This window comes from Ambystoma mexicanum, chromosome 14 (genome assembly GCF_040938575.1).
Source record: "Ambystoma mexicanum isolate Mex_15411 chromosome 14, UKY_AmexF1_1, whole genome shotgun sequence".
NCBI classification, from domain to species: domain Eukaryota; kingdom Metazoa; phylum Chordata; class Amphibia; order Caudata; family Ambystomatidae; genus Ambystoma; species Ambystoma mexicanum.
In genome coordinates, this window is record NC_090940.1 from 596,229,380 (window position 1) to 596,257,013 (window position 27,634).

At 46.8% G+C, this 27,634-nt stretch overlaps 1 protein-coding gene across 1 annotated transcript in view; it reads right to left on the reverse strand.

The window, feature by feature from the left end:
* The window catches only part of EML5 (EMAP like 5), a 772,681-nt gene that overhangs the window by 227,637 nt on the left and 517,410 nt on the right, over window positions 1-27,634 (reverse strand). The window contains exons 16-18 of the mRNA XM_069637955.1: window positions 26,751-26,844; window positions 16,225-16,325; window positions 8,147-8,349 (exon numbers count right to left, since the gene is read on the reverse strand). Of these exons, the coding sequence (XP_069494056.1) occupies window positions 8,147-8,349; window positions 16,225-16,325; window positions 26,751-26,844 (398 nt within the window). The remainder of the gene's footprint in view (window positions 1-8,146; window positions 8,350-16,224; window positions 16,326-26,750; window positions 26,845-27,634) is intronic.

Here is a 27,634-nt window from a genome sequence, read left to right on the forward strand (position 1 = left end):
TCCAGACTTCAGCGAGGGGAGGGACTGTTTCAATTTCATTTTTCTCTCAATATGGCAGTGATCGTTTTTTCAGGCCATCGCATTCAATCCAATCCTTGGTTTGGAAAATCCATGCCTGCATGTGTCCTGCGCTGACCTCAGGCAGCCTCGAACGAAAGCTGCAAGCGCAGCTGCAATTTCACGGATGGCCAGGTTTCAGCTTCTCCATCTCCCCGCTGATGCCTAATTGATAACCTGTAATTAGGACTGGATCACCTCCGTGTAATTAATGTGGACAGGCTTAACCAATTAGGGGAAAGACATTGCAAGCCAGATTCACGGCGCCTCATTCAAGGTCCTGCAAAGCATTCTGTACTGCAACAACTGTGTTTGCTAACAGTGAGTGGGAAATCTTAGAAGAGCATGCCCAGAGTACTTACCAGTAATCTTCATTACTCCTAGTCCCACTCTTCCTCGTCCCAACACTTATCAATGTGGTGTCCCACCTCCCCACAGGAACCCTCTTTCTACTTCCAATTCCCTCAGCCCCCACCCTTCCATCTCCCGACTCTGGCCGTAACAGCCTGCCTTCCCCAAGACCCAACAGTACGTAACATTGCCCAATAGCCCCATTCAACACGGGGAAGGGTGAGGCGGGAAACTCGTGCTGGGATGAGGAAGAGTAGGACTAGGAGTAATGAAGATTACCGGTAAGTAATCTGGGCATTATCTCCACGTCCACACTTCCTTGTCCCAGCACTTATCAATGAGGCATGCCAACTCCAGATGGAATGGGCCGAGTGCAAAGAAAAACACCAGAAGGCAAATGGAATTTGCAACCCGACCAACACCAATTTATTGAAATACACATTTCCAGACAGTAGCACTAAGGTATTTCACAAGAGCGCCACACTCAAAACACCCACCTCAAAGACACCCAGGGGTGAAGATTCAAACAATAGTGGTTGATGAAAGTGTATGGATCAGACCAGGTGGCGGCGTGGCAAATGCCCTGGATAGGAGCACCACAGGCTTCAACCCAGGACGCAGCCATCCCCCGGGTGGATCTACCCTGCAAGTCTGACGGAAGGGGAGCGCCCACAGAGGAGTAATCCAAAGAGATAGCATCCCGAAGCCAACGGCTGATGGTGGGCACAGACGCCTACCTTCCGGGGGCCATCCCCACAAAGGTAACACAAAGGCTAGGCTAGGAGAGGAACGAAAAGCCCTACTGTGATCCAGATAGAGCAGAACCGTCCGTTGCACATTCAGAGCAGCCCAACGAACCTCCTCCGGGGAAGAGGGAGGGGGAAGAAGGAAGGAAGAACAACCTCCTGTGTGACATGAAACTTAGAAACCACCTTAGGAAGAAAGGCCGGATGGCACTTAAGGAACAATGCATTGGGGGAAACCACCAGGTAGGGTGTCTCACAGGAGTGGGCACCAAGCTCCGCCAATCACCTTGCTGAAGTGATAGCCAACAGGAAAACCGCTTTCAATGTGAGGATCCTAAGGAAAACCTCTGCAAAGGCTCAAGGGAGAAGCCAGCAGAGCCTGAAAGACCAGTGGGAGATCCCAGGAGGGCAACCCAGAAGTGGAGATAGGTCAGGCCAGAGAAATACTCTGGAGAAGTCTACCCACCAAAGAGTGACCACCCACATCCGGACCCCCAAAGGAGTGGATCACAGCCCACTGAGCCCGCATGGTGGAGACACAGAGACCTAAGTTAAACTGTCATGACGCGAGCTCCATGGAAGCTATGGAGCCAATGGAAGGGCTGATCCCGTTTCTTCACCAGCGGTCTAGTATCCCACGCACTGCACTGTTACCGTCATGACGCATACAAATAGGCGTCACACGCGGTAGTCGACGCGTTGCAACCTTGCTTTCCTCGCCAGGTTCGTACGCTAATGCTCCTCTCTTGCTCCGCTTGTGTATTCCCGCTTGCTTCCTCTTGTCAGTCCTCAGTGATTGCCCGCTCAGCTCCTAGCCCTTGTTCGCTCATGGTGCTTCCTCCTCTCTTCTGTTCCTCCCGCTTGGTAGCCCTTGTTCCTTCTCCCGCTCTAGTGCTTTCTCTCCCTTTCTGCGCGTACCTCTACAATTGTAAGCTCCTTCCCACCGCAGCCTTCTGCAGGCCTCTTCTTCATTACTCGGCTACGGATTCCATCCAAACACCGTTCAAGATACGCACGCTAGCCAGACTCCAGCAGTGTCTTCTGGGAATTGAATTCCTCTCATCTACTTCAACGGAAAGCCTTCAGCCTTGACATCCGTAGTGCTACTACATCCCAGCACACCAGGGTTTTTCAGCCACGCTTTTCCCTGGTTTGGGGGCGGACTCCCTGAGGGCCCCTTCTGCCTTGCTGTCTGCCAGCGGGCAGGGTGGCTTCCAGTGGAGCTCGTTCCAAACTCAACAAGAAAGGACTGGACCTCTGGAGAGAAAGGAGAGACATAGACACAGACGGTTCCTCCGAAGAACCCAGTACAGGTGAGGAGGAGGAGGAGGGAACCAAGGAGGGTATTTGTCAAGCAACTAATACTTCATCGCATGACATAAACCCATCCTGAAGAAACTGCAGCACAGGAGCCCCATAACCCAAGGAGGAGGAACCGCCATGACTCAGACACCAGGACATGAAGTGCCCCCAGTATCTCTTGTAGGCCCTCAAGGTAGAAGGATGCCGGTTCCTTTGAATGTGAGAAACCACCTCGTCAGAGAGCCCCCCCCTGAAACTAAGCATGCCCTTTCCGTCTCCAAGCCCCCCAGAACAAGTTCCTGGGACCCTCCACGCCTAAGGGGGCCACCCCCGGTGCCAGACTCCCACTTAGAGGGAGCATGAGGGGACACAGCCAAATCTAGAAGAAGGGGAGACCAGCACCTGCAAGGCCAAAGTGGGGCAACGACGATCACCACCGCCTGAGAGCGCCGGATGCGCAGAAACACCTCCGAAAAGAGAGAAAGGAGCCGAAAAGCATACAGGAGCCCCGGCGGCCACGGGGAGGTCAGATTATCCACCCCCCAAATCCCTGGAGAGAGAAATCGGGGAGAAAAACCAGGGGACTCACAGACAGGGGAGAGGTAAACAAATCTACAGGAGGCGTCCACAGAACCCTGCACATCCTCCGAAAGATCCACTCCTCCGAGGGGAACACTCTGCTGAGGCGATCTGCCACCATATTGTCCCGGCCCCTGATGTGACATGCAGACAGCGACTGAAGATGAGACTCTGCCCAAGTACAGAGGAGACCCAAAAAACCGAGACCGAGAGCTCCCCTGGCAGTTGAAACACACCACTGTGGCAGAATTGTCCGAGCGGAGGAGAACAGCGTGCAAAATGACTTCAGAGCCCTGAAGGCCACCGAGAGCTCCCTCCAGTTGGAGGACCTAGCTGCTTCCCCCTGGGACCACCTCTCCTGATGTTCCCGTCCCAGAGCCACCGCCCCCACCCCACCGGGCGTGAATACCCCGGGCCATGTAGTTGTGCAGGGTGTGCCTCTCTGTGATGCCCCCCCAGGCCCCACCCCCGACTGGGGCGTGTTTCCTCTACCACCAGCGGTGGTAGGAGGGACTAGGCACCCTGCCCAAAACTCAACAGGGGGTCCTGCAGGGACCCCTTGGAGAATGCCTGCCATCCAGAGAGGGCCCCTGCTCTGCAAGGGCCCCTTGAGGTAGTGGGGAAAAGGCAGGAAAAAAACAAACTGTGAGGTCTTGGGCAAGGCAGGCTGTTCAGACTGGAGGCGGGAGATGATGGGGCGAGACTAAAGGAATTAGAAGTAGAAAGAGGATTCCTGTGGAGAGGTGGGACACCTCATTAATAAGTGCTGGGACGAGGAAGAGTGGACGCGGAGGAAACGGATGTTTGCACAAGAGAAGCTTGGTAGCGTTTGTGGTTAAGCTAGCTTTCTTTGGGATTACAGAAGGGGTCCGTCTATGGTGCTTCTACTGATCCAGAAGGTGCAGGTTCTCTTCCTTTTGGCACCAGTAATTCAAAATGGGGTAGTAACGGGTAGTATAGCTCAGTGGCAACATGCTCGTCTTGGAAACCTCTTTCGTATTAAGCGCGTTATAAAAAACCTATAATAATTGTAATAACCATAGGGCGTCCACCATGCAAAGCACACATTTATGCTTGGCACGCCACATACTGCCATTAAGTATCATGTGCTAGCCTAAGGCGCTACTCGAGGGAGGCCGCAATAAGAACCATTATGGCGATGGCCTACATTTTCCACTCTACACAGGATGCAACTTTGTGGAAGGGGGGGGCTCTCGTCAGTTAGTTGCAGTTGGAGACTACACCGTCCCATGAGGTGTGGGGAGCCTTAGTTCCCTTTTAAAGTTTAAGGAGCTGAGCTCCCAGACACAAATCTTGACCACGCATCCTGGATTCTAAGCCAAGGAACTCTCTCCCACCCTTTGCGGGAACTCCAGTTCTCATGCACACTGCAGGGAAATGCAGCATGCCCACAGGGAATCCCCACCTTTTCTGTGTTGTGCCTATTACATATTCCCGAGTCAAGGCTTCCCCAATGAGTCTACTCTAGTATTGGTTGGTTTTGAATAGATTGCATTGCTACTTCATCAACATATGAATTATGAGTTGGCAGGAGAGGCAACACCTCTTGTCACTCGCGGACCACTGACAGGGTAATTACAGATTGCATGTATGTAGTGAGCATATACATAATTGCCAGTAGGAAAACCATTTGTTCAGCATTTCTCTTTTGCTTGGATCCTTCAATGATGCACATGGTTGCATTTCACTGTGACACCCCATTTTCAGTCCTCACTTTCTTTTCTTTTTTTTCCTTTCTTTTTTTTTGTTTTACAAAGGATGCATATAATTTGCTTCAGAAAAAATACATCAACGAAGACTACAAATCACAGAAAGCATTAGCTATTTATTTTAATATAAATATCTATGTTTGGAAAAATGACATTCCTGGGACATGGAGTCCCCAATCATCATAGGCACAAATGTTTGGCTTGGCGTGAATGCAGAGATGTAGATTGAAAAGTAGTAGAAAGTAGAATTAGGGATGTAAATGTGTAGACTGAAGAGTAGTAGAAAGTAGAATTAAGGATGTAGAGATGTAGACTGAAGAGTAGTAGAAAGGAGAATTAGAGATGAAGACTAAAGAGTAGTAGAAAGTAGAATTAGGGATGTAGAGATGTAGAATGAAGAGTAGTAAAAAGTAGAATAAAGAGTAGTAGAAAGTAGGACTCAGAATGTAGAGATCAAGCCTAAAGAGCAGTAAAAAGTAGAATTAGGGATGTATAGATGTAGGCTGAAAAGTAATAGAAAGTAGAATTAGGGATGTAGAGATGAGACTGAAGAGTAGTAGAAAGGAGAATTAGAGATGTAGACTGAAGAGTAGTAGAAAGAAGAATTAGGGATGTAGAGATGTAGACTGAAGAGTAGTAGAAAGTAGAATAAGGGATGTAGAGATGTAGAATGAAGAGTAGTAGAAAGTAGAATAAAGAGTAGTAGCAAGTTGGATTAGGAATGTAGAGATCAAGCCTAAATAGCAGTAGAAAGTAGAATTAGGGATGTAGAGATGTAGACTAAAGAGTAGTAGAAATTATAAATCGGGATGTAGATGTGCAGACTGAACAGTAGTAGAAAGTAGAATTAGGGATGTAGACGTGTAGACAGGGAAAGTAGTAGAAAGTAGAATTAGGGATGCAGAGATGTAGACTGAAGAGTAGTAGAAAGTAGAATTACGGATGTAGAGATGTAGACTGAAGAGTAGTAGAAAGTAGAATTAGGGATGTCGAGATGTAGACTGAAGAGTAGTACAAAGTAGAATTAGGGATGTAGAGATGTGGACTGAAGAGTAGTAGAAAGTAGAATTAGGGATGTAGACGTGTAGAATGAAGAGTGGTAGAACGTAGAATTAGGGATGTCGAGATGTAGACTGAAGAGTAGTACAAAGTAGAATTAGGGATGTAGAGATGTGGACTGAAGAGTAGTAGAAAGTAGAATTAGGGATGTAGACGTGTAGAATGAAGAGTGGTAAAACGTAGAATTAGGGATGTCGAGATGTAGACTGAAGAGTAGTACAAAGTAGAATTAGGGATGTAGAGATGTGGACTGAAGAGTAGTAGAAAGTAGAATTAGGGATGTAGACGCGTAGAATGAAGAGTGGTAGAAAATAGAATTAGGGATGTAGAAATGTAGACTGAAGAGTAGTAGAAAGCCAAATTAGGAATGTAGAATGCAGGATATAGAACATAGAGATATTGAATTTAGAATATAGCAATCTAGAAAGTAGAATGTAGAGAATTATATGTATCAGAATGTATATAGACATTGCTGTAGAGCTGAAGAATGCAGACATGTAAAATGTAGAGCTGTAGAATATAGACTATAGAGTGTAGAGTTGGAAAATGTGGGTTTAGCAGCATAATAGGTATGCTAGCACTCATGGAAAGTTATTGCCTGCGGTTTAGCCAATCAAAATGCTCAGAATGCAGTCTAAATCCCAAATAGAATAGAATGTAGAGACGAGACAGGGAATTAGGAGAATAGGGTAAAATGTAGAGGTGAGAGATGGAATTAGGAGAATAGAAAAGAATGTAGAGGTGAGACAGGGAATTAGGAGAATAGAATGTAGAGGAGAGATGTGGAATTAGGAGAATGGAATAGAATGTAGAGGTGAGACAGGTAATTAGGAGAATAGAATAGAATATAGAGGAGAGACAGGGAATTAAGAGAATAGAATAGAATGTAGAGGTGAGACAGGGAATTAGGTGAATAGGATAGAATGTAGAGGTGAGACATGGAATTAGGAGAATGAGATGTGGAATAAGGAGACTAGAATAGAATGTAGAGGTGAGACTTGAAATTAGGAGAATAGAATGTAGAGGAGAGACATGGAATTAGGAAAATAGGATAGGATGTAGATGTGAGATGTGGAATTAGGAGAATAGAATAGAATGTAGAGGTGAGACGGGGAATTTGGAGAATAGGATAGGATGTAGAGGTGAGACGTGGAATTAGGAGAATAGAATGTGGAGGTGAGACATTGATGGTTGAATGTAGAGGTGAGACAGGGAATTAGGAGAATAGGATAGGATGGAGAGGTGAGACATGGAATTAGGAGAATAGAATAGAATGTAGAGGTGAGACAGGTAATTAGGAGAATAGAATAGAATATAGAGGAGAGACAGGGAATTAAGAGAATAGAATAGAATGTAGAGGTGAGACGGGGAATTTGGAGAATAGGATAGGATGTAGAGGTGAGACGTGGAATTAGGAGAATAGAATGTGGAGGTGAGACATTGATGGTTGAATGTAGAGGTGAGACAGGGAATTAGGAGAATAGGATAGGATGGAGAGGTGAGACATGGAATTAGGAGAATAGAATAGAATGTAGAGGTGAGACAGGTAATTAGGAGAATAGAATAGAATATAGAGGAGAGACAGGGAATTAAGAGAATAGAATAGGATGGAGAGGTGAGACATGGAATTAGGAGAATATAATGTAGAGGTGAGACAGTGAATGAAGCGAATAAAATTGAATGTAGAGGAGAGACATGGAAATTAGAAGAAGAGGATAGGATGTAGAGGTGAGATGTGGAATTAGGAGAATAGAATAGAATGTAGAGGTGAGACGTGGAATTAGGAGAATAGGATCTAGAGGCATTGATGGTAGAATGTAGAGATGCAGAGAGGCTTTTGATTTAGATTATAGAACGTAGAGACAATACCGACACCCATGCTCAAACAAGTCAACTTGGACATTGAAAATAACTCTTAATATTGTTATATGTGATAAACATAATACAAAATAATCATATATGGACATTTGTAATGCAACGTACATAGAACCTTTGCAATGAATGTGGTGAGCACATGGTTTGCAATATTTAAAAAAAGGAACGGGTAAAGAAAAAAAAGTAGATAGACAATAAAGCAATATTTAAAACAAATATCAAATTCCGTATATGTTCTGATAGCATTCCAATGCTACGATACAAACTTTATATATAGATGAAGAAATTATAGAAAGCTGTTGAAGAAACATATGGCTATGTGACTCTATAAGAATAGCAGTATCTTTAAACAGATGCCAATTCAGGGAATGACTATAGTGAATGAGTATATGGCTATTGCACCCAGAAGTCTGCACTCAGTTCACAGTCTCGCCAGCTGGTACTTACTTTCTCTAAGGCATGCATACTGAAGACAGGTCCATCGTGGGCCTTCACCGTCTTTATAAGAAACAAATCCCTCCAGATGCAAATGTCGCCCGTCGATGTCCCAGAGAAGGACATCTCCTCGGTCCAGCCATACACGGCACACATCATGGTGTCGCTCCGGCCCCCCGAACCGGTGCAGCCTTTCCGTCCGACCAGTCCTCCTCCTGGATTACATATTTATAAAAAGAAGCAAAACACATTAAAGAAGGCCGTTAAAGCAATTTACCATGAAACTACCTTTACTCACCACCAATTGCTGGCTGCACTACCAATGTTTGTTGCATTTATTAATTTATTTATTATTATTTATCTGTTTCTCATTTGCTCAGCACTTTCCCCTTCTCCCCCCTTCCATGCACTTTTCCCCGTCCCCTCTCCCATGCACTTGCGTGTTCTCAATGTCACTGGGCCTAGTAAGATCGTTGTTTTGTTCTCCCCTTTTCCCCTCACTTGCCTTGTCGTGCTCTGAAACACTTGTTTACGAGCGCAATAGAAATAAAATATCAATATCAATATCACCACCACCTGCTAAAAGCACAAATTGCACAAAATAAATGTTTATATGCAAGATCTTAGAGCAAAGTAAATGTGATTAAGAAGTCAATTTATTCACATGTTACGTCTGGGTGTGGGTGGGGCTGTGGGTATAAGATCCGAATCAGTAGGCGGACAGGACGGCATTTTCAGGAAATGTTCCATTATTAGAACTGTAAGGGTGCAGAAGGAGGAGACTGGCACACAGGTGGCATAGTGGTTGATATAGACTTTTATACAGCAAGAAAATAAAGGGAACACCGAACTTTCCCTACTACTGTGAGGGGTTTGCCTGCCTCAACTAAAATGCTAATGGGTTTGTCAGAATTTCCCTGTGAACAAAATGTCCACCGTGCTGTGTCAAAACTCTAACGTTGTCCCTTACACTTATAACTAATTTAGAAGGTGCGTCAAAGTTCTTGGTCCAGGAGAATGACTCTCGTCTCCTGGATGGAAGAACAGTTCTGGTTGCAAGTTCTTAGTCGGGGGAATGACTCCTTTCCCCTGGTCCCAGTAGTTCACAAAGGAATGTCAATACTATAACACTCTCCATCAGAAAAGGTCTCTGTTTCCTCAGCCGAGGTGGAATGACTCCCTTTCCCTGGATCACAATATTCTGGGGCTTGATCCTTTTTTCAGATTCAACTACTGGGAGAATGACACTCATCTCCTTGTCTCTGGCTTCACTGTTTCTCACACACAACCAGGGGGAATGACTCCCTTCCCCAGGCCTCTTGGGTAGTTTTGCCCTTTTTCCTGTAGATGTAGCACTAACAGGAGAAGGTCACCGTTCTCCTTGTATCTTGATTTCACAGTCACTTTACACTCCACGATACTCAGGAGGAATGAGTCCCTTCTCCTGATGAACCTTGTTTCACTGTTCTCCTTCTTTCTCGATAGTTCATATACCAGTATGGTTCTTGACCCAGGTTTCCCCAGAATAGCTCACTTAATCTTCTGACTTGCCAAGTACAGCCACGAGGGAGAGGGTCACCTTCTCTGGTCTTTTCAGATTGTGGGTCCCAGGACCAGGTTTCCTCGTCTCTAGACTTGAGCAGACTTGGTTCACGCACCTGCCAAGTACTGTCACGAGGAAGATGGCTTCTGCTTCTCTTCTCTTGTGGGTGCGAATCCCAGTCCCGTATCTCTCCACTGCTTGGCTCTGGCAGACCTGGTTTACTCTTCTTCCCGGTACTGCCACAAAAAAGATTACAATTATTATTGTTCTTTTATAATGCACTTAATACCAGAAATTGGTTTCTAAGCACGGGATTGGGATTTGAACCTGTGTTGCGCTGCATTGTTTAGTTTAGTTTATTTATTTATAGACAAACGCGTTCCCCCTGAGCTATCCCCCCTCACTGAAGATGACTTATAGTTCCCTCTTAGGGGTGCGGGTCCCAGGTCTGGGCCTCTATTTTGCTTTGGTTTGGTGGACCTGGTTTACTCTCCTGCCAGGTACTGCCACGAAGAAGATGATTTGTACTTCTCTCTCGTAGGTGCAGGCCCCAGACCCGTCTTTCTCTCTCTTTGTGTTCAACACTCTTTCTGTTCACTTTTCCCCACCACAGGGTCCCTTCGTGCCCCTGCTGTGTGGGTTTTTAAGTGCTCTCTTCCTCTGAGTCTCTTTCAACTCTCTTAGCCCCCACCAACCGTCCCGGCAACCCAGATACCTTGCACGTTCTCACTGGTGACCTCCAGTCGGTCTCGGTCATTCTCTTCTTCTGTTTCGCTCTTTCCGGGGCATCCATCACCCTCCAAAATCCTGCAGTGGCTCTGCAACTTCTGTTCCCTCAGAGACTGCACGTCTCGATTTGATCGTGCAGTCCAGCTTCTTCTCCGTTCTGAACTTCTGCTTTGCCAGCTTCCGAGTCACTTCTTCCACTTCGGACCGATTAGGGACGCATCCCCTCCACGCCAGTGTCCTGGTCAGTAGCCTTTTCTTGTTTCTGTGCAGCACCACTTCCCCGCTCGTGGTTCCTCAAGGGATGGCTTGACAACATAGCCAGTCCTCCTTTCGTTTTCATGTCAAACAGGTCAGGGCAACTAGAATGCTCATACAGCTTCTTACCAGTGTTCTCCATTTTTTCTGAACCACCTCCTCGTCCCAGTCTTTCTTAAGTGTGTCTATATTAGGTAATACCTATTCTTCCTCCTCTCAGTACATGTTAAGTCCTCTGACTTAAAAAGATACATGGACGTTTGGGATATTGGATTTGGTTTTGAGGGGTATGGAGGGGTGTAGTGCGTTGGTGGAGGGTTGTCATACCGCACTCTCCAGAGATGTCCTCCATTATCTGCAGAGGGGAAGTCTCTCCCCATGAGATCCTCCCGCTGTGCACCACCCCCGAGGGGACTATCGGGTAGCGGCCTCACCACTCTGGCCACATGGGAAGGGCCTCTCCCTCAGGATTCATCACAGAACACGCAGAGCCTCTGCTACCCCTAAGACTAAGTTTCTCTGCACTACTCTATAAAGAAAAGAAGTTTAAAAATGGGCTAGTCAGGATGTTGTATAAACAGGGAAAAAGTCCTCTGTCCAGAATCCTATGTTAACCTAATTCTGTCCCACCACTAAATGATAATTGTAGGCCTTGACATGAGAATACACGCTGTACCAGTAGAATATGCTTGGGACTTGGTCCTGGGGTTTCCCTATTCCCTGATGGCCCGCTGTTGCGTGGGAACGAGCCGGTTCCATAACTATCTTTCAGTAACTCTGAAAGATGACAACTGGCTCCTCCGAGTGCCATCCCTTTCCAGATAACCTCAGTAAAGTAAGCCCTGTTTTGTCAAAAAGAAGGGTCTGCTTTGCTCAATGCCCTTTTCTTCAGTGATAGCTCTTTCAAATGCTTCTGCCAGATTTTGGTTGTTCCTTTGGGCAAAGGCCAGATCTGGTACTGGTGGTGGTATAGTGCCAGTCCATCTGGGGAAGACGGGCTAAGTTCTTATCAGCCTGCCCAAAGCCGAGGTTACCCCTTTCTGTGATGGGACGATCTTCCACTTTGTGTAATTTTGAAGTCAGTATCTATGCTAACCTATTTTTGTCCCTACCACTAAAGAAAAAGCGAAAACATAAATTTAGCAAAGATGCAATTAGGGAGATTGCTCAACAAATTAATGGTGGCTGGTTTCTGACCTCCACCGGGGTGTTTCTTGGTCAATAAAATGGCTTTCTTGCACAGACACAGTTCAAGTGCTTAGCACACATATCTCTTGCCTTCTCTTCCCATTTGGAATCCCTGGTTCATACGCGCACTCTAGGTTTTCTTCTGATGTTCCCCACCCAGGAAAGCCCTGGCACTCTCTCACGTTTGGTACCTCCTGGTCTGCACCCTGTCTTGTGGTTGTGCTCCTCTTAACCCCTCTTGGGGTCTTGGCTCTGTTCCCCCCACCTTGGGGTATTGCTTCATGTGTCCCACTTTGGGGTCATGTGTCTCTCACCCTGCTTAGGTTTCTAGGTTTCTTTACCCCACCATGGGGTTTTCTCTCATTTACCTCAACCTGGGGTTTTGCTTTTCTCGCCCCACTTTAGGGTCTTCTCTCACTCTGCCTTGGGCTCGCACTTCTGTCACCCCGCCTTGGGGCCTTGGTTTTCTCACCCCGCCATGGGGTGTTGCTTCTCTCGCCCCGCCTTGGATTCGTACTTCTCTCACCAAGGCTTGGTGTCTTGATTCACCCAGCCCACCTTGGCGTCTTGGTTTTCCCACCCCGCCGTGGGGTCGTACTTCTTTCACCCCCTGTTGGGGCCTTGGTTTTCTCCACTGCGCCTTGGGGTCGAACTTCTCTGACCCTGCCTTAGGGTCTTAGTGGGTCTCGCTGTCCCCTTCCAAGTTTCTGGAGCCTCTGTTCCCTTGGCTTCCTGGCAGTATTCCTCAGGAGAGCCAGAGAACTGTAGTGACCCGGGAAGGCTTCTTCGCTCTCTCAACAGTGCTCCGCATCAGGCGTAGCCGGCCATTTCTTCCCATAGACTTTCGGTGGGACATCCGACTGTCACTTCTTGGTGCGCTGGGTGACCGTGTCTTGCTCTGAGCCTGCTCTCGGTCCTCTTCTTAACCAAGAGCTTCCGGCCCGGCAGAGTCATGACCATTCTGCGGGCTCAGCAACCGCCCAGTCAGCCACGTTTGGTGTACACTTTCCTTGTCGGACCACACCTCCCGGGAGGACGTTTTTGGGCTCCTTGAGCTCCACGGCACCCTTCCTCTTTGTCCCTTTCTGATTGGTTCTTTATCCCCTACCCTGCTGCGGGATGAGACCATCCACCGCTCTCCCGTCCAAGGCAAGGACGGTGTGCATCAAGGGTCAGAAACCACACCAGCCTTTCGTTCAGGATTTTCCCAAGTGTCACACATTTTAACTCACATATAGCCAACAAACATATTGGGACCTTGAGACAAGGGAGGATGATTGGATCCCTTTCGAGGGATTTCCATTCCTATGAAGAGGGGTTTTCCCCAGTGAGCACCCGCTTGACCTGCCCCCTACGGGGTGTTAAGCTTAGCGGGCTCACCTCCCTAGTCCCAAAGGCGGTGGCTTCCCCTAGGGGAAGAGAAGACAAATTCCCTGGATTCGTCACAATGTGTATATTCGTGAAGAACAGATGCAGGTGGTGTTTGGGCGTGTTTGACTCTTTATGTTTTGGTTGTACAATGTGTATATGCTTGGTTGTATGAGTTGATGTATGCATGACTGAAGTGTTGTGCAAAATCTGTGTTCAATTTAAGGCGTGTCTAAACAGCGGCTGAAGGCAGGCCGGCACCTTTTGACAATACATTTATTTATTTTTATTTTATTTATTTATTTATTGGACATTTGTATGACACCGATACAGAAGTGTTTCAAGGCGCCACAAGACAATGTGGGGGTGGGGGGGCGGGACCAAAGGAGAAAAACAGTAACAGTAAGGCAATGGTCCTACTAGGCCTTGTGACATTCAGATCATGCAAGTGCAGTGACAATAAGTGCAGCAGGGAGGGGGCTGGAGTGCGGAAAGGGGCCCAGGATGGCAAGTGCCAGAGGGCAGGGGGGGAGCCAATACATAAATATAATGTATTAACATACGTCTTTGCATATGAGAGTCGGGGGCCATAGAAGTGTGTTGAGTTGCCATATAGATTAAAGGGCAGGCATACCCCTAGTTGGCCATAAAAATGAGGCGGTAATTGCGTTATCGCTGCATTACAGCACCGCTCATTTTACCAGTTTGGGGAAACTTGGGAATATTCACCTCTGACTTCCCGCTCATTTTCAGTACAATTACCACAGCACAATTACCGCTGCAGTAATTGCACCAGCAATGCTCCATTGAGTCCTATGGACTAAAAAAAATTGGGACTTACACGGCCACCACCAGCCGGATCAAGTGGCGGCAACGGTAATTGCGTTGGTGGTATTCTGGAAGATTTACCGCCGGGATACCACTCAACAAATGATGAGGCCCATATAATGTCCAAAAGGAGTGACCTTATTGAGTAGACAAAGAATTTAGTTTCTGATTTAAGGGTCCAATCTGAACACCTCAATAGTATTAGCCAATAACCTTTTCCCAGGTACCGATCTGCCATAAACTGAGTTTCCCCACAGCTTCTCTGAGATTATTCACATCTGGCGGAGGACCAGATGTTAAAGTGTAATACCCAAATAACCAGAGAAGTCTGGTCTGCTTCTAGTTTGGAGGGCCACACTATAAACGAGTTTTAGTCGCCATTGGATTATTCACTGGTTCGAATGGTACTCAAATTGTATAAATTGCTCCCAGCAGGTCTGACCTGACGGGGTCGCCGGCCCCTACAGGCATGGTTTTTACAGAAGCACTGGCACTGTTAGCAACGGTGCTGGTGCTTCCGTGTCCCCATTCCCGTGGAGTATGGGACTCCATGGGAATGGGGACTTACACTTTACGCCGTCTGACATCCCGGTTTTGTTTGTCTTGGTGGCACCGGGATATCAGGCGGCGGAACGATGTTGCGAGTTCGGCGACAAATAGCCGATAGCACGGGTGGGTTACCACAGAACACGTAATGATGCCCACATCTTGGAACTTGCATAATGCACATACTTCAATGTGCTTAAAGATGTGCTACAAGATAGAATATCATCTGCCCCTTTGAGGTTTTTCAGTGTGTCCTAATGCAGTCTTGTTACTGTCCCTCTTTTATGTAACATAATGGAAAACTTCCATTTTGTTGGCATCATTTTTCTGGATACTCCCTTTCCTGTTCAAATCTCCCCCATAAAAAACGGGCTCCAAAGCTATTACTTCAGAGAAGGTAGACGCATTACTTCAAAAAAGGGTCACGCCTACTTTGAAGCAATTGGGTGGTCGTACAGCTAAAGGGTTGTTATGATGGAACAGCAGAAACCCTTGTGGCATTGCATATGTCATTTATTTATTTATTTTATTGGGTTTTTATAATGTGCCTATACACAATGTGTTTCATGATATGGCAAGGTAGTGTGGAAGGGAGTGCGGGGTGTGGGGACATGGCTGTGCCCAAAGAATAGGGTGACAGGCAATAGTCGCTGGAACCGGAGTGAAACAAGGTTATCGGATGACCTAGTAAACACGCTGGGGTTTAGGGATAAAGTGAATATGTTGGTCGAACAGGTTGCAGCCAGGAACCCAGCATTTGAGCACCAAAGTAAAGATTAGCCAACATTGTTTGACTAACAGTGCCACACACAGACCCGTCTTCCTGCAATGTCTACCATTTTACAAAGGTTGATATAAAATCTAGACAGGGCTCATTTAAAAGGAAAATAATAGTCGCACCCTGGAAAGGCCGCTCAGCCAATCAGGTGGCTAAAACAGCGGCCGTGAATGCAGCTTTCATGCACTGCCTGGAGGGCGGACACAGCCTTTAACGGCCCACCAACCAGAGGCTGGTGGGCCGTTAAAGGATGTGTCTGCCCTCCAGGCAGGGATGAAAGCTGCATTCACACGCGGGGAACGGTGTAGAGCCAATCAGGTGACTGGAATTAACGGGCGTGAATACACATTCTCCATCTGCTGTTTCCAGCCACCCAAGCCCCTTCCCTGGGTGGCGCTATCTTTCCCCAACCCGCGAATGTGGGGAGGCAACGGCGGGCCTCTCCCTGTTGCCTCCCCACCTCCCCAACCCACCTAAAACAAACCCAACACCTTCCCCATTCCCTTCCCTTCCCATAGATGCCAACATTCTCGACCACCTAGGAGGGAGATTCGGCTCCAGAAAGCGGGAGATGCATTGAGGTTTTACTTATTTCAGGCGGGAATAAAAAAATAGCTATCTTTTTTATCTAAAAATAGGGAGTCTCCCACCTAAATCGGGAGGGTTGGCATGCATGCCTTCCTCCCCACTTACCTGCTGGACCAGAGCTTTGTGCTCTGGTCCCAGAGCTCCTCCCGCTCCCGGCCGCAGCCATAGAAATGGAAAAAAGACTATGTTACCTATGGCGGCGGCCATCTTGGTTTCTTTTTTTTTTTTGCTCGGGAGATTGGTGTCGCTTGCACAGCAACTTCTCACCTGCTCGCCGCCAGAATCTCATGTGCTTTATGCCAGCAGTGATCAGTTTGTCTGGCATGTAGGGGTTCATCTTGACCACGAATATCTTGTCTTTGCTTCCCCTGAAAGAAAATATTTCTTTATCCTTCAAAAAATATGAATATAAAGACGTGGGAACTTAAGCATGTATCCAGGTCGCTACAGCATTGTAGTCTTAATAAGTGTTTTGCAAAATTAGGGTAATTACATAAAAAGAGCGCGACATGCATCAGTGGTTACAAGATACATTCCGAAAAGCGATTAAATAACAGTTGATGGGCTCACATGAAGTGAGCGAATGAACACATGAATGAACAAAATGGTCTGGGAGCCCCTCTACCGAGAAAGAAGATGGCCAAGTAACCTAGTCTATGGGAAAGTGGCCACTTGGGAAGGGTCTACAACCACATTTTAGCTCACTGTACCTATATATGCAAATGGATATGTCTCCTCTGTGAAAGGTACAGTGAGCTAAAATGTGGTTGCAGACCCTCCCAAGTGGGCATCTTCCCATAGAAGAGGTTATTTGGGCGTGTGCGTTCTCGTTAGAGGGGCTCTCAGACCTTTTTGAACACATTAATGATTTTGCATTTAATACATTCATATCTGTGCAGAGTCGACAAAAAATGTAGCACTTAAAGCTTGTTATACAGATACTGGGCACTTGAAATGTGGGCTTAATGGGCATGTAGCTATGCCATGGGGGCTATGCCATGGGGGTCCTCCTGCCATCAGCAGTGTTCACTGTGGCCATTGTAAAATGTGGTACCCGTGAAAAACAGGCCTCACTTTCCTTGGGCCAAACAGAGGAAAGTGGGGATAATCCACGAGTAGAGCAGGAAAGGTGGAAGGGTGGATTCAGAGGGAAAAGGAACTTGACCCAAAGGATGCTCCAGATTACTGATCCAGAGCTGGGCATTGAAAAGGAAAAGCCATACATACAGTGAGCGGAATTGGTAACTCCAAAAGTGTCCAATAAGACTCTCCGAGAAGCCACCCGACCATTTTTTCCATAGTTGCAGTTAGAGGGAATATCTTGAGCAATGCCTGCGTGTATTCCGTATTCTCTGTTTACGTTTCCTGGCCTAAGTTTCCTGGCCTAAGTTTCCTGGCCTAAGTTTCCTAGCCTAGGTGTTACGCTCCCCTGGCTCCCACAGGGGCGTCGGTGGGACCCGGACAGCTGCGGTCTCCACCCACGTGATGCGTAGTGCAGCGATGACTGACTGGATCTGCCCTCCTAATCTTGTCTGCTTAACCCGTAGAAATGTTCTCCTGCAAGTGGAGAGATGGATTTAGCCACTTGTGGATTCAAGTGATGGCACCTCCACAGTCCTCCCCAACTAATCACCTCCGAAATGCACTCACAGCAATCTCACCTTATATTCTTGAAAGATGAGCTCTCCATCCTGCGTGGATTTGCAGGGGCGCGTCAATTCCAGTTACTTCACTGGTTTGAAAGCTCGGGGGAGTTCCGGAGAGTATTGACTCTGAGGTTCCTGGTGAGGACCAGTAAGTATTAAGTTCATAGAGCTCAATATGTCCGATGTTCACTCTTGTTCCCCCCTTCCTTTCTTGTCTTGCAGCTGGCTCGTGAAAAGATGCTCTTGTGGCAGCTGGTGGCGCTCAGGTAAGAGTCTGTATTACCTAGCGCTGTCTGGTAAATGTTGCACGAGGAAAACGTGTTGTTTTGTCTCTCTTTACAGATGCGGCACGTGAAAATAGGGAGAGTCACAAAAGGATGCCTCCGGTGGTAAATCAGGTAAGTCTATGGTGGTAAGAATTATATTTGTTGGTTCCCTTGGCTCACCTTGTGGTTTTCTTTTGTCTCCTAGGTGCTGAAGTTCGGCGAAGAAATGATGGAGGCAGCACCGACCTGAAGGATGCTGTGAAGATTGGTGAGTATGGCGCGGCGCTGCAGCTGGAGGTGCGGCGCGTGCAGAAATGATGTTCTTTACAGGTCCGGAGACAAGATGGATCCGGAATCAGGTGTGGAATAGAAATAAGTTTGTTTTCTAACCTTGTCCCTTTCTTTCCTCTTTGTTTTAGGAGCTCCAGATTCGAGGCGGGCGTGGCAGAAGACTGGATGCAGGCTGCAGGCACAGTGAGTGTTACGCTGCTGGATGCAGAATAACGCGAAGCGTGTGTTGCTGGTCGGGTGTGGTTTAAATAGCGTCAAAAGTAGTCCCAGGTAAAAAGTCCCTAGAACCACACCCGAGTAAAAAATAGTCCCTGTAGAAAAATAGTCCCTTTCAGGCTTCATGTTGGATTGGAGTCATTTGCAGCATGGTCTGCCTGAGGTAAGTGTTGACTGTGAGCCTGGCTCCCTAGGCGCCAGGACTGATTCCTACTATGAGCCTGGCGCCTAAGGTGCCAGGACTGAACCCAGATAGCCCCTAGCCGGGGCTGCTGAGGTTTTACTAAATGTCTAGATGCCTACTCCCGGGGCTGATGGACTTGGTCCGGATGCCTGGGGGTAGGCATCATGACAGCACTCCCCCCCAAGGCCCCTCCTAAAGTTGTTCTTCCCCTGGGCCCTGGTTTGTCTGGGAAGTTCTGATGGAATCTTTTCACCAACCGAGGTGCATGGACGTGGTCACTAGGTTCCCATGACCTTTCCTGTGGTCCGTAGACCTTCCAATCGATTAAATAAAAAAGTTTTGATTTAACCATCTTGGCGTCCAGGATATTTTTTTACCTCGAATTCAGGTTCTCCATCTATCAAGATGGGGTTGGGTGCTTTGGTTAATCTTGTTCCTGGTTGAACTGGTTTTAAAAGTGAAACATGAAAGACCGGATGAATGCGCATATTAGAGGGTAATTCCAATTTGATGGCTTCTGGGTTGATAATGGCCTTAATAGTGTAAGGTCCCAAATATCTAGGATTAAAAGTCCGAGTTCCCTTCAGAGGTATGTGTTTTGTAGCCAGCCAAACTTGATCCCCAATCTGGTATTGTGGAGTTTCACTTCTATGTTGATCAGCATTTTTCTTATATTTCTCTTTTGCTTGTTTCAAATGTTCTGTTGCCTCTTTAAAGGCTTGTGTAATAGTAGAATGCAAATGACTAACTGCGGCATTTCTAAATGCTGAGGACGACTCTAGTTCGGAGGTTCGAGGGTGATGTCCATATATGGTATAAAAGGGGCTTTGTCCGGTTCCTGAATGTACAGAGTTATTGTATGCATACTCAGAAATCCATAAAATATCTTTCCAATTACTTTCGGTCTGGTGTAGCATGCAACGTAGGTACTGTTCAAGGGTCTGGTTGGTCCTCTCCATCTGATCATCGGTCTGGGGATGGTGACTGGTTGATAACCTCGCGTCGATTTGCGCCAGTTGACAACATTTCTTCCAAAAATGTGAAATAAATAGGCTACCTCGGTCAGAGACCAATACGGAAGGAAATCCGTGTATTCAAACAATGTTTTCGAGGAACTCCTTGGCCAGAATTGAAGCAGAAGGTAATCCCTTTAGAGGAATAAAGTGGGCCATCTTGGAAAAAAGATCCACAATAACTAGAATGGTGTTAAATTCATTACATGGAGGTAGATCTGTAATAAAGTCTAACAATAAGGTGTGCCATGGTGTAGGTGGAATATCCAAAGGTTGTAAGAGGCCAGCTGGTTTTTTCTTCTGACTTTTGTTTTGGGCGCAAATGCCACAAGACATTACAAATGATTTTACGTCTTTTCGCCAGGTGGGCCACCAGAATTGTCTCTTAATTTTAGCTTCAGTTTTTGCGATACCTGGGTGTCCTTCCATCAGGGTGTCATGATAATTGGAGATGACTAGTTCTTGTAGTTCCTTGTGTGGTAGAAATAGTCACCCTTGATAATAAGATAGGTCATTGATGACTGAGTAGTCCGGGCCTTTCTTCACCCAGTCCTGCAGGGCTGTTGGATCGAAGAGTTGTTGGATCTTTACTTGAATATCCTCTAGTGTCTGTAGAGTGGTTATGCCAAGAATTCTTTGTTCTGAAATTATAGGCACCAGTTCCGGGTTCGCATATGCTTCTCCCATCCCTATTCGGGATAAGGCTTCTGCCTTGCCATTTTTACAACCTGGTCGATAAGTGATCACGAAACCGAACTCGGCAAAGAACAATGCCCATCGAAGTAGATGCAACGATTGGGCCTTGGCTGTTTTTAAATACTGCAAGTTCCGGTGATCGGTGATTACCGTAATGGTATGCCTGGCACCGAGGAGATAATGCCGCCAAGCCTTGAAGGCGGATTTGATGGCTAATAATTCTTTATCGGTAACCGCATAGTTTAACTCGGGTGCCGAGAACTTTCTGGACCAAAATGCTACTGGGTGAAGTTGACCAGTTTCAGGATCCTTCTGGGACAGGACAGCTCCCATGGTTAAACTGGATGCATCAGTTTCAACTATGTATGGAAGTTCTGGGCATGGATGCTTTAAGACAGGTGCAGACGTGAATTTCGCTTTCAGCTCTTGGAAGGCCTTTTCAGCTTCTTCGGTCCACAAGAAGCGTTTGTTTTTTCACAAAAGTGCTGTGATAGGGTGTACAACATGTGAGAAATCCGGAATTAATCTGCAGTAGAAATTAGCAAATCCGAGCATGCTTTCTACCCCTTTAACTGAACTGGGTGATGGCCACCTGAGGATTGCGTCCACCTTTCGAGAGTCCATTCGGACTCCTTTTGGAGTCAGGATAAATCCAAGGAATTCAACTTCCGTAGCATGAAAAACGCATTTTCCAATTTTGCATATAACTTGTGCTGGCGTAGTTTCTCAAGGACTGCACGAACGTGCTTCACATGGTCTGATTCTGAAGAGGAGTACACTAGAATATCATCTATGTATACAACAACACAGACGTCAATGAGTTCACGAAGGTCATCGTTCATAAAATACTGGAAGGCTGCTGGTGCATTGCACAACCCGAAGGACATCACCTGGTATTCGAATAACCCGTACTTAGTGCGATAAACAGTCTTCCATTTGTCGCCTTTCTTTACACGTACCAGATGATATGCCCCTCGGAGATCTAATTTAGTGTAGATGCAAGCGTCCTTTACTTGGTCTAGTAATTCGGGGATCAGAGGCAATGGGTATCGATTCTTAACCGTGATCTGATTTAATGCGCGGTAGTCTATGCACGTTCTGAGGTCACCTTCCTTTTTAGGCACAAAGAACAAAGCTGAAGATGCAGGGGACTTGGATGGACGAATGAAGCCATTAGCAAGGTATTGGTCCAAGTATTGTCGTAGGTGAAGGTTTTCGGGTTCCGTAAGGGCATAGATCCTACTACATGGAGGTTGTGCACCGGGTATGAGATCGATTTGACAATCGTATGATCTGTGAGGTGGTAGGGTGTTTGCCTGTTCCTTTTGGAAAACATCCTGGAATTCTTGATATTCCTGAGGTAACTGCACGACTGGAGTAGCGACTGTGGCCAGGCCTTGGTTCAAGATTTTTTTTTGGGTAACAAGTATGTGCACAATCCGGGAAGGTTATTCTCTTCTCTCGCCAATCAATACAAGGATTATGTGCTTCCAACCAAGGTATCCCCAGTATTATTTGGAACTGCCAGGCTTTGATTAAATCAAACACAATAGTCTCTCAATGCCCATCCTGACCCAATAGTGTCATCTCTGCGGTGGAATGAGTTACAGGCCCAGAGGCAATTTCAGTTCCATCGACTGTGGTGATGACATCCAAAGTGGTCTTTTTGCAGAGAGATAGATTAATTCTAGAAGCCAACTCGTGATCCACATAGTTTCCTATGGCCCCGCTATCAATGTATGCCCTCACTGCGTGCATACGTGATGGCTGCCTTGGATCTATAAGGACCATTGGTATGATGAAGTGCGAGGTCTGAGTATCCTTCTTCAAGCTTGGCAAGCGGACCTCTACACTTGTCGGGCGTGGTCGTTTCCCGAATCAGGCTCTGTGTGATTTTTATCAGCAACTCCGACTACTCTTTTAGATGTTTTTAAAGGGCAATCCCGTAGAAAATGTCCTGAGGCCCCACAGTACAGACACAATTGCATCTGCCGTCTTCTTTCTCTTTCCTTTTGAGTTAAGGGTCCCTTGACCCCCCCGATCTGCATCGGTTCTGATACATCTGTTCCTTTGAGGGTAACATTGGGTTTAACCAATACCCGATTCTCGAACTTAGCTCGATCAGCCTTTCTATTCTGAAGTCGGTGGTCTAACTGGACCAATAAGTCTATATATTCTGCACAATCCTGAGGTGGGTTCACAACTTGGGCCAAAATGTCTTTGAGTTCACCCCGAAGTCTACGATGAAATAATGAAATTCGTTTTACCTCTGGCCATCCGGTTTCCACCACTAACCTATTGAAAGTGGCGATATAGGTTAGTAGATCCTGGTTACCTTGTCGTAATGATAAAAGTTTGTTATCCAGGGCCTGTCCCTGTGAATGTCTGGCAAATAGTCTTTCCATGCTCAATTGAAAACCTTGAAAATCCCGAAGAAGAGGGTCATCTTGGTTAACTAATGGAATTGACCAATCTGCTGCGCTGCCACTAAGATATGATAGTACAAAGGCTACTTTGGTTTGGTCATTCGGAAAAGCTCCAGGTCTGCATAAAAAGTGCAAGCGGCATTGGTTCATAAACACGGCAAACTTTTTTGGGTCCCCAGCAAAACGTTCGGGTGGAGCTAAAGGAATGCTCCCTGGTACAACCACTTGCACAGGATTGCTCGATGAAACAGGAGTTGGATTCCCCTCAAGTCCAGGTAATGGTGTTTCCCCAGATTGGTTTTGCAGTAATTGTCTAGCAAGATCATCATTGCGCTCCTTTGACACCATCAGTTCTCTCCTGAGGGCATTAGTCTCTTGGCGCGCGGAGTGCACTTCTGCCCTATGTTCCCCTAACAATAGGGATAGTTGGTCGGTTTCTGAGGTTTCCATAACGCCCGGGTGGGAATTTGTAGATAGGCTTTGCGTTCTGTTACGCTCACCTGGCTCCGACAGGGGCGTCGGTCGTACCCGGACAGCTGCGGTCTCCACCCACGTGATGCGTAGTGCAGCGATGACTGACTGGATCTGCCCTCCTAATCTTGTCTGCTTAACCCGTAGAAATATTCTCAGGCAAGTGGAGGGATGGATTTAGCCACTTGTGGATTCAAGTGATGGCACCCCCACAGTCCTCCCCAACTAATCACCTCCGAAATGCCCTCACAGCAATCTCACCTTATATTCTTGAAAGATGAGCTCTCCATCCTGCGTGGATTTGCAGGGGCGCGTCGATTCCAGTAACTTCACTGGTTTGAAGGCTCGGGGGAGTTCCGGAGAGTATTGACTCTGAGGTTCCTGGTGAGGACCAGTGAGTATTAAGTTCATAGAGTTCAATATGTCCGATGTTCACTTTTGTTGCCCCCTTCCTTTCTTGTCTTGCAGCTGACTCGTGAAAAGATGCTCTTGTGGCAGCTGGTGGCGCTCAAGTAAGAGTCTGTATTACCCGGCGCTGTCCGGTAAATGTTGCACGAGGAAAACGTGTTGTTTTGTCTCTCTTTACAGATGCGGCACGTGAAAATATGGAGAGTCACAAAAGGATGCCTCCGGTGGTAAATCAGGTAAGTCTATGGTGGTAAGAATTATATTTGTTGGTTCCCTTGGCTCACCTTGTGGTTTTCTTTTGTCTCCTAGGTGCTGAAGTTCGGCGAAGAAATGATGGAGGCAGCACCGACCCGAAGGATGCTGTGAAGATTGGTGAGTATGGCGCGGCGCTGCAGCTGGAGGTGCGGCGCGTGCAGAAATGATGTTCTTTACAGGTCCGGAGACAAGATGGATCTGGAATCAGGTGTGGAATAGAAATAAGTTTGTTTTCTAACCTTGACCCTTTCTTTCCTCTTTGTTTTAGGAGCTCCGTGTTCGAGGCGGGCGTGGCAGAAGACTGGATGCAGGCTGCAGGCACAGTGAGTGTTACGCTGCTGGATGCAGAATAACCCAAAGCGTGTGTTGCTGGTCGGGTGTGGTTTAAATAGCCTCAAAAGTAGTCCCAGTTAAGGAGTCCCACACCCGAGTAAAAAATAGTCCCTGTAGAAAAATAGTCCCTTTCAGGCTTCATGTTGGATTGGAGTCATTTGCAGCATGGTTTGCCTGGGGTAAGTAATGACTATGAGCCTGGCGCCTTAGGCGCCAGGACTGATTCCTACTATGAGCCTGGCGCCTAAGGCACCAGGACTGAACCCAGATAGCCCCTATCCAGGGCTGCTGAGGTTTTACTAAATGTCTAGATGCCTACTCCCGGGGCTGATGGACTTGGTCCGGATGCCTGGGGGTAGGCATCATGACACTAGGTTTCCTGGCCTAAGATCCTGGCCTAAGTTTCCTGGCATAAGATCCTGGCCTAGGTTTCCTGGCCTAAGTTTCCTGGCCTACGTTTCCTGGCCTAAGTTCCTGGCCTAGGTATCCTGGCATAAGATCCTGGCCTAGGTTTCCTGGCCTAAGTTTCCTGGCCTAAGATCCTGGTCTAAGTATCCTGGCCTAAGTATCCTGGCCTAAAATCCTGGCCTAAGTTTCCTGGCCTAAGTTTCCCGGCCTAAAATCCTACCTCCTTCAAGGCACTGTACCAAAGGACTGTATGGACGATGTCTATTCCCATAAGTGGACGCATAGCGTAGCTGCCACCGAGCGAGACCGCCTTGGAGGAAGGCTCCACTCTGTATGAGGCTGTTCAGAAGAAGATGCCTATGAAGAAGTCTCGTCTTCCGGGCACAAAAAGTCCACTTGACTCTGCCTTGAACGACACACACCCCTCCCCCTCCCCCTCTGCGACTCCAAAGATGGGGACAACACGTTCAGCGGAAAATAAATCCAGGCAGCGTAACGCAGAAACAGAGGGGCGGCCTAGATATATTTGAAATAAAGCTTTAAAAAAAAATCCAAATTAATTTGGAACTTTTAGCACATTTTCCACCGGTGTCCCAATTTTCACCCAGGCACTAGACCCTGGCACCATAATGACTTAATCAGGCATGTGTAGGCGGTGCTGCTTTGCATCACACCTCGCAATAGTGGCTTACGTGGTCTCCATTCATGCCATTAAAAAAGCTATCAATTTACACTGAACCATAATAGGAATCCCTCCCAAAGAAACATGAGTGAGTTCTGCCTGAGAAGGCATGAAATAATGTGTGAAGGTCCCCAGGTGGGTCTGTTACAGGTAACCTGTCCCTTGCTTATTGTTTATTTAGAGTGATGTAAACCACCCAATCCGATTAGAAAGTGTGATGTTGCAAAAACGCAAAACAACGAAAAATAAATGTTTTTTGGTCTCATTGGTTTTGGGGGGGGTTCTGTTTTTCTAATACCTTCCCCCTGTTAGGCTGCAACGGCCTAGTAAGAAAAGGACGGCACACCAGCTTCAGGGTTAACGTCCACTTTATTCAAAACTCAACTGGAAAGTGCCTTTCCCTTTCTCCTCCACCTTCCTTCTCCCCACGTCACGAGACATGTGACTCTCTCGTCGGGGCCCGGTCTCCGTCTAAAGAGACAGGGCTCTGTGACACCCATATATATATATATATATATCAAAACAAAGAAAAAGTTGAAAGCAAATTACAGCTTTCTGGACGGCACTCTCCTCAGTAGTAAAAATCACCCGGATACGTTAAAAAAGGATCTCCATCAAACGTCCTTTATTTAACAGATACAGTGGACAAGTTGCTCAGGAGAGAACAAAACAACAACGCGTTTCACCCTTGCGGGCTTCGTCAGATTATATAACTATGTATATATAGTTTTCACCAATTCGTTATTTTTTTTTTTTACAGATGTTTTGGGTTCGTTAAAAAATGAATTCGTTATTTTTCATTCGTTAAAATCACTGCATACCACAAAATGTGGATGAAGAAAGGAGAAGGAAGGAACGAAAGAAGGGGGGAATCACTGAAGGCAAATGAATAAGGGAGATGACGCCACGTGGAACAGGCGAGTCTTTAGCAAGGTTGAGTAAATACCTTGCCTTTTTATACATTTGGAGACACTTTGGGGTCTGCACCCTAACTCGAATAGCCCTTATTGTGTGTGCAACCGAGAGAGGGAGGGGTCTTTCCGTGCACCACGCAACATGGCATGATGAGAAGTATGACAGATCCTGCCACTCGCACATGTGTAGTCCTCGGACTCAGTCTCCCAAAGCCTAGTCAAATATTGTCTTTATTGCCTGGGTTTTTGTTTGTGGAAAGCTGGCAGGGCACTTTTTCCTGCCACTAGAGGGCGCTAAAACAGCACATTGCTAAGTGGTTTCCCATCAGTGCTATGGGATCAAGAGCAAAGTGGCCATCAGGTTGGTACTTGGGGCCAGTGGCTCCTTCATAAAGGCTGATGGCGGAGTCCTTGAAAGGCTCGGGTTATTATATAAACCTACTCTGGATATACAACATGTGTGGAAACAGCCGGACAGTGGGGAAAAATAACATTATTCACCCAGTGCTGATTTTTCCCTGACAGTCACTGGATAACACAGCGTAACCTACCTGACAGTCACTGGATAACACAGAGTAACCTACCTGACAGCAGAGAGCTTCTCCCCTTTCTTCCAGTCCCAGAGAACGATGGTGTGGTTGTCGTCAATCCCAACCGATGCCAAGCGCTTGCCATCCGCTGCAAAAAGGAAGAAGCGTTGAGAGGGGGCTTAGTTTGGGGCATGCTAGGGTGCTATTTATTTATTTATCTGTTGCGCATTTGTAAGGCGCGTATACATCAAGTCAATTGTGTTTCAAAGCGCCCACAGGGCAGCGGGGAGGGAACATGGGAATGAAAGGCAAATACAATAACAAGGAAGAAAAAGAGAGGCGTTCCTACTGGGCCTTGGGAGCTCTGAGAGCGTGCATGCACCGTTCTTTAAACATCAGACTCATTATTGACGACCAATAAAACAGGAATTCCAAAAACCTTACATAGAACAATGAATTAATCAATTACATTTTTTATAACGCAGTGCTAAGCGCGGACCAGGATTCGAACCTGTGTTGCTCAGCGTTGTCTTGCTTCCAAGACAAACGCGTTGCCCCCACAGCTATCCTGCCGGCCAATAATGACCATTATGGCTGCACAGCATCGTCAACAGCGGAACTGACAGGAGGGAAACCAGAAACACGTGTTCCTCCCAGCAGCCTGATGTGCTCTACCGTTGTCACCAAGTACTCAATATTGGGCCTCATTACGAGTTTGGCGGTAATAGGAAAAATTGTGGTGATTCTGTCACTGTCGCTTTACCAAATTCGGAGTTGGGAGGTGAAGTGGAGGGTCAAAAGCTCACTTTGAACATACTCTCCCCTTTCTATTTTTTTTAAAAAAATTTTATTTTTTTTATTTCTAACGCGCCGTAGCTCACAAGCATCAGGGCGCGACAAAAACACAAGGACAGAGATTCACGGGACAACACAAATAG